The 9,180-nt window shown below is 60.5% G+C and overlaps 1 protein-coding gene across 23 annotated transcripts in view; it reads left to right on the forward strand.

Moving 5' to 3' along the window:
- The window catches only part of MADD (MAP kinase activating death domain), a 40,105-nt gene extending 32,052 nt beyond the window's left edge, over window positions 1–8,053 (forward strand). For 13 of the 23 annotated variants that reach the window (XM_052652361.1, XM_052652367.1, XM_052652363.1 and 10 more), the window contains 6 exons: window positions 2,391–2,555; window positions 2,793–2,865; window positions 3,002–3,108; window positions 5,070–5,139; window positions 6,818–6,864; window positions 7,162–8,053. In XM_052652361.1, the coding sequence (XP_052508321.1) occupies window positions 2,391–2,555; window positions 2,793–2,865; window positions 3,002–3,108; window positions 5,070–5,139; window positions 6,818–6,864; window positions 7,162–7,266 (567 nt within the window). In that variant the 3' untranslated portion in view covers window positions 7,267–8,053. The remainder of the gene's footprint in view (window positions 1–2,390; window positions 2,556–2,792; window positions 2,866–3,001; window positions 3,109–5,069; window positions 5,140–6,817; window positions 6,865–7,161) is intronic. The other 10 variants (XM_052652374.1, XM_052652375.1, XM_052652376.1 and 7 more) reach the window with 1 other exon arrangement.
- The last annotated feature ends 1,127 nt before the right edge of the window (window positions 8,054–9,180 follow it).

Consider the following 9,180-nt stretch of genomic DNA (forward strand, 5'->3'; position numbering starts at 1 on the left):
TAGATGGCTAATGAGAGCCTACTTCCAACACAGGGAACTCAATGCTTGTGGTGATCTAAATGGGAAGGAAATCCAGGCAAGAGGGGGTCGAGCTATACCTACAGACGGTTCACTTTGCTGTACAGCAGAAACTGACACAGCATTGTAAAGCGACTATACGCCAATAAAAACTAATTTTAAAAAAAAAGACATTTCTGGATCAAGCTTACATATGTTTACAACTTTTTAAAAGCTTTTCATTTTGCACTGGAGTACAGCCGATTAACGACGTTGTGGTAGTTTTGGGTGGACAGCAGAGGGGCACAGCCATACAGATACAGGTGGCCACTGGATACATTTACAGTCTTGATAGGCTTTGCCACATTGCCATCCCAAAGACTATGCCAGTTTACACCTCTGCCAGCATTGACGAGTATGGCACGTTACTGCCTTTGTGTCTCTAGCCTAGAAGTCGTGTGTTCTTCTGGATATCTTTTGCCCTGCGTTCTTTTCAGAGTCATGTGTTTCTGGCTGTGCTGGGTGTGTGTTCCTGTGCGTGGCCTCGCTCTAGTTGCAGCGAGCGGGGGCTGCTCCTCCGGGTGGGGCTTGGGCTCCTCGTGGCGGTGGCTTCTCTTTTGTTGCAGAACATAGGCTCTAGGCGCACGGGCTTAGTTGCTCCGAGGCACGTGGAATCTTCCCAGACCAGGGATCGAACCCCTGTCCCCTGCATCAGCAGGCGGCTTTTTATCCACTCTACCCGCAGGGAAGGCCCTACATGATGCTCTTAAAGGGTTATCTGAAAGATGGAGAGAAGCACAGAGTTCAGCCATGGTAGAATTCAAGTTTCTAAATTCCCACGTAGCTGCTTCGGCCCTTTTCTTCCTCGGGCTTTTGGACCCCAGCATCGTCTTGTGTAGGTAGATTACAACCGATAGTCTTGTGTGTTCCTTATTCTTTCACGCAGTGTTTATGGAGCACACATTACAGCCAGACACTCTGCTGGCTTTGCTGGCTTTGGGGTTAGTAGTGAATCAGGGAGGTAAGGTTTCTGTTGCCCTTACAGGGTTGATAAGCCATTGGGAAAGTCAGGTAATTAAACACCCAGTGTCATAAAGGATAATGAGCATTATGAGATTTCTGGGGGGTAGATGTCATGAGGATACACAGCAGAGGGCCTGGGCGTTGTCGGCAATGCCCAGAAGTGATCTTTGCGCTTAGACTTGAAGAAGAGTTAGTGCTTAGTGGAGCAGGGGAGGGGAAGAGTGTCCCGGGGTGTTTGGGGCGGAATGGTGGGGTCTCACATCACGCCTTCATTCCTGGCTCAGGCAGCTGGGGGGACAGAAATGCCATTTACTCAAGGAGCTTAGAGGGAGGAGCTGCCCAAGAGATGCAGAGTCCAGAGCTGGGCAGGATGAGTTCGAGGTGCTGCCAGTGTGAAATCAACACAGAGCGTGGTCAGGACTCAGGAAGACAAGTCTCCTATGCAGGAGGCTTTGAGGATCATCAGTATAGTCGTCAGAATTATTATTCTGTTGGCTACATCACAGTTGTATTATTGGTATAGCAGCTGACTCTTGGGTACTTTCTACGTGCCTGGCTTTATTCTGAGAATTTTATGCACATTAACTTACTTAATCTTCACAATAACTCCATGAAGTTATTGCTGTCCCCATCTTATACAAACACAGGTTAACTTGCTTAAGGTGACACAGCTAAGTAAGGTGATAGCCAGAATCTAAACCCAGGCAGTCAGATCTTAGCCCAGTGTTCTTAGCCATGGTGCTGAACTGTCGCCTCCATAACTAAAGGCAGATGGACAGATTCATTGGCCTGTGGGAGAACGTTGAGCAAGAAAGAAGAACTCTCTGAAGGAGAACTTTGCCTTTTAATTTATATCGTCCTGTGCTGGATAACTTTTTTTTTAATTGCATTAAGCAATGGCCATGTGTCATTGGCGTAATTAATTTTTGAGAAGAATCTGTGCAGAACTGGAGTTGAGCCAGGATTAGGAAATATGCTTGTTTCCCTTTTTTTTTCCTCCTGGGTTAAGTCTGCCCCAGTCCCCTGCCTTTGTGCCCATCACTAGAGAGATGATTCCTAAGACTGAAAGATAGAGGCGGAGATGGCCTCTGCGCACTTTACCTCCGGAACGCGTGAGAGGCAATCATCCTTGAGGTGAGGCGCGGGCCTCCTTCTGGGCCCACGAGTTCGTCTCAGCGGCCTCTCTTCTTGCCAGCAGCCCTTCGGGTGGACGCGTGCCCAGCCGTTCAGGGTCTGCGTCTTCCCCCAGGTTAGGCTGAGTGTCGGGTGAGAACCCTGACCTGCGGGATGCTCCTAGCACCCGCTGTGCCTCCGTCCCCGGGGCGGGGCGGCGGAGACCCAGGAGACCAGGGCCGCCGACCGCCCCGCAGGTGTGTGACGACTGCGTGGTGCTGCGCAGTAACATCGGGACGCTGTACGAGCGCTGGTGGTACGAGAAACTCATCAACATGACCTACTGCCCCAAGACCAAGGTGCTGTGCTTGTGGCGCAGAAACGGCTCCGAGACCCAGCTCAACAAGTTCTATACTAAGAAGGTACCTCCCCGTGAGCTCCGTGTGTCCGGGCGGGGCAGGCGATGAGGGCCACACGTTGAGTTCCCTGCGGGGAAGGGACCCTTCCGGAAGCCACGCTGGCCTCCCCCACCACCATCCACGTGCCTCTGGCTGCGGCGTGGGCCACATAAAGCTGCCTCCGAGGTCCTGGGTTCAGGGACAGAGGGGTGGCGCGCCCGGGGGCCTGTTCTGACCGGCCGGCCGGCCCCTATGCCACAGTGTCGGGAGCTGTACTACTGCGTGAAGGACAGCATGGAGCGCGCCGCCGCCCGCCAGCAGAGCATCAAGCCGGGTGAGGAGGGGCATCCCTGAGCCCATGCTTTCCGTTGACTTTCCTTGGTGTTCATCCGCCCAGAGAGCCCCGCGGAGGTCACGGGCCTCAGGACTCGCCCCCTCCGTTAGCTGATAACGCCCGTCCCTTGCCGCAGGGCCGGAACTGGGTGGCGAGTTCCCCGTGCAGGACATGAAGACTGGCGAAGGGGGCTTGCTGCAGGTCACCCTCGAAGGGATCAACCTCAAGTTCATGCACAACCAGGTGGGTTAGAGTGGCAGCCCGAGGCTTCCAGCCCCAGCACTGCAGGCGTCCAGTGTCCAGGTTCCCCCCGCGAATGGGAGCCAGGGCTCCGGGGCTAGTGGGAGCATCCGGGCAGCTGGGCCAGAGGGCGATCCGAGGGGAGGGCGCAGTGACACTGGCCGCCCCCACCCCGCAAAGCCGAGGCAGGGAGGCCGTGCGGGGGGGCGGGGAGAGGGGCCACGCCCCGCCCATAGCCTCAGCTCAGTGTGAGTGGGAGCGTCTCCCCGGCCCTTCCCTTGCTCCAGGGTGTGCTTTTGCTTGTGGTTTCGCTGTGAGTCTAGGCCAGCTGGTCCTCTTGTGCGTGTGAAGCGTGTGTGTGAACTCGCCTTTGCACTCTGCTGAACCTCCTTCCTTTTCTCTTCCTTCCTCTGAGCGCCCCACTCGTCCCCTGCTCCGCAGACCCCACTCCCCCGCCCGCCGGCCCGCGACCCCACCTGGGGAGCACTTCGGGATCCATCTTGCCCTCCCTGTGGTTCCACCGTAGGAGCTGACCGTTTCTCCTCTTGGTCTTCTAACACAGCGTTACGTTTTCTCTCAGTGGACGCTCCTTAAGCTAATTTCTTTCTGAGGCCGGCGCGTCATCCCAGGTCCTCCCAGTCCTGGCTCTTCACACAAGTGCCTTCCCTCACCCTCCCGAGGCTCTGAGCCAGATCCGAGAGCACAGTGAACGCCTGGCCTCGGGGGCTCCCTCCCCGCTTCCATTTTAATTCTTCTTTCAGGACCCCCTCAGGGCAGCTCGGTGTGCTGGGGAGCAGCCCCCTGGCTTCCCAGCAGGGCACGTGCAGAAGCACGTTTACTATCGATCATGGTAGTGCCTTAAATAGTACACTCGAGACCCTAGGGTACACCTGCAGAGGGTTTACTTAAGCGGTCTTCTGGACCACGAAGGCGCCAGCAGTTCTTGGGGACCAGGCTTCGGGCTGCACTTGAGGGGTGCGGCCTCCCCCAGAGCCTCACCTTCTGAAGAACCCGTCTCAGTGAATGACCCCCATCCTTACCTTGGTCCGCCCCCTGCCCCCGCCCCAGACAGACCTCCCGTCTAAGAGCTACACAGTGTGTGCAGGGCGGTCTGTGGATTACGGCTTTGCCCCAGGAGACAGATGCTGTGGAGAGGGGAGGTCAGACCCTGACTCACATTGAGATCCTGGTCTCGGGGGCCCATGTTTTACCTCTTGACAGTCAGCTGGAGTGGAAGAAGCGGTGGCCCCCTGGCGGGGCTCTGCTGAGGCGGGGAAAGCGTGGCCTTTGGAGTCAGGATGTACTCAGATTCAGATGCCAGCTGTTATCCTCGGGCAAAAACCTTCCTGACCCTCGGTGTCCTATCTGTGGTGATACCACACCTGTGCGGGATGCCCCACCCCGGAGACTCAAGGACAGACAGTGTGTGCAGACTCCCAGTAGGCACTCACGAGTGGTAGCTGTCACTGCCGGCACCACACATTCCGGGGAGAACCTGGATCCTGTCTCACGGAAGATGCCCCCACTTCCCCCAGGACAGTGTGAGGAGAGCTTTGTGCCCGTGCCAGCCCTCTGTGCCGGAGGAGGACGCATGGCGGGGTAGAGCGCTGAAGGGCCGGGGCGGGGGGCCCCCGGGGCGCTGGGTTCTGCCAGCGCTGCCCTGGGCGGAGGGTGCGGGCAGGCAGCCCAGGCCGGCAGAGGGGCCTCGGGGTTGGCTTTGACCGTTAAAACTAACACCTTCCTTTCTCTCCCATGCTTTCTCCTCCGGCCAGGAGCGGAAGGTACTGCCCTTTCTGCTGTCTTCGCTTCTTGGCGCTTTTGGGCTGTGTGTGTGTGGGTTCTGGCGCCCTCCCTTCGGGACATAGGTTTCCGGTGTGGGCGCGGGGCTGCAGCTGGGAGAGGGGTCTCTGCGGGTGGAGGGGGAGCCTCTGGGCCTTACCGCTCCCTCCCTCCCTCTCTTGCAGGTTTTCATAGAGCTGAATCACATTAAAAAGTGCAATACAGTCCGAGGCGTCTTTGTCCTGGAGGAATTTGGTAATTACACTATTTTGCTCTTAGGTCTGGACTCACATGGCAGTAACTCAAACCTCGGAGCTCCAGAGGAGGGACTAGAGACAGAGAAGCGCCTCTGCAGAGAGGTCAGGAGGAGCAGGAGCGTAGGGAGGACGAGAAGGGAGGCAGGAAAGCTAGCCAGTGCTGCCAGGGAACAGGCCCCAGAGCAGCGGCTTAACGCCGGCCCAGAACAGCGCTGGTGCTCAGGGGTTCCTCCAGCTGGCTGGGCCGGACCAGGCAGAAGTCAGAAAGTCCTGGGGTCAGAGCGCCCCAGCCGTGCCCCCACTCAGCTGTGCTCACGTAGCCCGCCTCGGTCCCTCTAGCAGCCCAGCGCCTGGTCCAACCGCCCCGGGGCCACACCAGGGTCCTGCAGCCTCCAGGCCGGAGGGAGGCGCACAGGGGCGCAGGCAGGCCTAGGGAGCCGGGAGCCAGGCTCCCCCCCACGTCCAGGGCTGAGCGGTGTCTGGGTTCTCACCCTGGGGCTTTGAGTTCCTGCTGTGTTTGTGCTTCATTCTTTTGTGCCCCTCATCGCTGCTATGAAAACCTTCGTTCTCCATCAGGTAAAGTGACCTCGCCGCGCTGCCTCCCCAGGCCCCGCCCGCCGCCTCGGCCCAGGTGGGCGGGCTCCCTTTGCCCAGGCCAGCCGCTCCCATTGCCAACCTTCCCTAACCTTCCCTCCACCCTCTTCCTTCCCCATGTCCTCCACCCGCGCTGGCTCACCGGTTCTGTACGCCTTCCTCTCTTCTGCCAGAGAGATGTTTTGGGGGCAGGGGGGGTCTTCCGGCTCAGGAGAAGGACCTGGGCTCCTTGTTCTACTTTGGACGAGTGTATTTACTCCCTGTTAACCCTGGGCCCCAAACTCCCCTCCCAGGGTCAGGAGGAGGAGGGGCCCCCTGGGGGTGTGACGCCCCCCACTCCTGGTCTCAGGGCTGGGACGGGCTGAGGCCGGGGACTGCTTCCCTGCTCTGGCCGCGCAGCAGCCCCGAAGGGCTGGGGCCGGGGGTCTCAGTCTTGCCCCCCGGGCCGTGGACCTGCGTGTGTCTTGCCTGCCGCTCCCCGGCACTTCCCCCGGGCGCCGTCCTCGCCTGTCTCTGCTGCTCGGTGTGTCTGCTCCAGGGCCCTCTGACGCTCTCCCTCACACGGGCAGGCCTGGGCCTCTCCTGCCATCAGGGAAGGAAACTCCCGAGTCTGGTGGGTTTAGTGTCCTGCCCCTGCTTCATCCCACCTCAGGAACCTCCGTGTCGGGGCTGGGAGCACAGGGCGTCTGCTGCCTTGACTGGAGGGTGGGGCTGGGCAGGGGGCTGAGTGCTCGGGGGTCCCAGCAAGGCGAGGCACAGGCTAGGAAACTGCTCTTCTTCTGGCCAAAAGCTGGGCACGCCCGCTGTGGCCCTCGGGGGCCAGGACTGGAGCGGCGGCCAGCGGGGCAGAGCCCAGCCTGCTCTCGGCTGGGGCGCTCCCCATGGGTCGAGCCACGGCCGTGGAGCCAGGGGCCACTGCGGACCTCAGGGCGTCTGGGCCTGTGTCCCCTCGCTCGCAGGGGCTGGGTGAGGCCCAGAGGGGAAGGGGACCCTGTGCCGGGCGCCGCCGCCTGGGGGAGCGTGGCATCATTGCTCTGAAGTGTTGAACTCTCTTGTTTTGTCTCTTGCCCGTCCGGTTGTAGTTCCTGAAATTAAAGAAGTGGTGAGCCACAAGTACAAGACGCCGATGGTGAGTGTGTCTGCAGAGGGCTCCCAGGGTGACTCTGGCAGGAGGGGGGCGGGCCTCGCAGGGCGCGGGGCGATGGCGAGTGGCTGAGGCGAGTGTGGTCCAGAGGCCAGAGGTGCCGCTGGAGTGGAGCAGGCCTTTGGCCCGGCAGAGGCGCACCGCCTCCCCTCCCGAGGCCCGCTCTGGCCTCGAGGGGGCTCCTCAGCTGGAGGCCGGGGGTCTCCCACCTGGCAGCCGTCCACAAGTGAGGATGCAGAGCCTGCGTCCGCTGACCCTGACCCGGCTGGTTCTCTCCCCCAGGCCCACGAGATCTGCTACTCTGTGCTGTGTCTCTTCTCGTATGTGGCTGCAGTCCGCAGCAGTGAGGAGGACCTCCGGACCCCGCCCCGGCCCCTCTCTAGCTGATGGGGAGGGCCAAAGGCTGCCCCTCGCTGCTGCCCCGGGCACGATGCTGCCGAGCACGCCAATGGTGGCCCAGCGTGTCCTCTACAGGCCTCTCACCGCAGCTTAGACAGCTCTCAGTGTGTCTCAGTGTCCCACAGGGCTGAGCTAGTCTGTCCCACCTTTCCCTCCCTTCCCCTAGAAGACCAGCCTGCTGTCCCCTCGGGGCTCGAGTGTGTGTGTGTGTGCACCTCTCTCAGGCCAGTGGCTCCTGAAAATGCGAGAGGACACGCAGCGCGAGCCCCCTGCTGCGTGCTGTTGAGACGTCTGTTGTGGTTCTTGTCCGTGACATCGTGGCTCTTCAGGGCAGACCTGGCCTCTCTGCCCTGTGACCCAGCAGGCTCATCCCCGCCCCCAGTGAAGGGTGGGTGAGCACGGGAGGGGTCAGGGGGCAGCAGAGCCAGCGGGGCCCGCCATGCTCCCCGGGCAGCTCCCAGGCAGCAGTCGCTGCCCACGGGCACAGGCCTGCCTGGCAGCTGCTCCCACAGCCTCCCCCCGCAGCGGGCCATGCTGACCCCCTTTCGCTGCTGAGCGGCGGGTTCCCTGCGGCCTGCCCCCCTCGGCAGAAGACCCCCAGGGCTGCAGGCTGCCCCACCCGGAGCCGGGTGGGGTGGGGAAAGGCCAGTCCAGGCCCCACTCGTGTGTGAGGGCAGGCGAGCCTGGGAGCAGGCAACAGGGAACTGTAAATATTTTGGCTCCACACTATTTATAGACGGTGTACAGAGGTGTGAATGTGAAATAAACGTCCTCAACTCCCCACCGGTTCCCGGCTGCCGTGCGTTCAGTGAGGACCCTCAGCCTGGGCGCGAGGAGGGCCGGCCCTGGACTCCACAGAGGCACCCTCGGCGGAGGCAGTTGGGGAGGTGAGGCCGTGCCCACCCCACCTCACCCGGCCTGCTCCAAGGGGTGGCCCCAGGGTGGCTGTGCCCGAGTGGGCCACTAGAGGGAGTGGCCAAACTGGGCTTTGACAGGGAGCAGGGATTCAGTGGGGCCGGAAAGAGACTGAGGCCTGGGCCTCAGCTCCCCAGAGAGGTGTCAGGACTGGGCCTCCCCCAGGGCCTGGAGACCAGGAGTGTCTGAGGCAGGGCAGGACTCCGAGAAGCAGCCTTGGACCAGCCTTCATGGAACTTCTTTTCTGTACCATGGAAAAGCCACTCTATCCGAGCACCTCTGAAAGCTGCTGGCTTCCTTCTCCCAAAAGGAAATCAGTGACGGGCTTCCGACCGCTGGGCAGGGGTTGGGGTGGGGAGCAGGGTAGGGCCCTGGCCCCCACACACCTTCCTGGTCCCGTCTTGTCCAGACAGGACCCCCTCCCCGTGCAACACAGCTGTGGGTGGGCAGCGGGCTCTTTGCCTACTGGGACCCCAAAGCAGCTGGGACGCTTTCACCCCAGGCCTTACGGGCAGAGAAACACAGGCGCCCATCACCGCCCACCGCCAGGCTGCGGCCACCAGGATGGCGGGGGCAGCGCCTGGGCTTCCGGCCCTTTTGCCAACAGCGCACTTTCCTCTGTCACAGCTCCTCGGTGTCCTCAACGGGAAGTCAGGGAGACCAAGTTCCTTCTAGTGATGTTCTGTGAATTTAGGACCCTGTTCTGGTCCTCATTTAATTCATCCGGAGAACACCTGCCTTGTTTTCAATATAAATTTTCCTGTGCTTCTTGTGAAAACAGGCACTTTGGACAGGAAGTCAGTTCTTGGTGGCTGCAACGCTCTTTTATTGCCCTTACACACTGAGAAAGCACAGCAGGCCAGAAAGCCCCATCCCCAGCCACCACTTCCAAAGCTCACACAGGGTCTGAGAGCTTCCGCATGAGCTCTGAGGTCAGAATGTGCCCGCCCATCGTGACTATGCTGCCCTACGGGTGCTCCCCCCACT

Source organism: Budorcas taxicolor, chromosome 15 (assembly GCF_023091745.1).
Source record: "Budorcas taxicolor isolate Tak-1 chromosome 15, Takin1.1, whole genome shotgun sequence".
Taxonomy (NCBI): Eukaryota; Metazoa; Chordata; class Mammalia; order Artiodactyla; family Bovidae; genus Budorcas; species Budorcas taxicolor.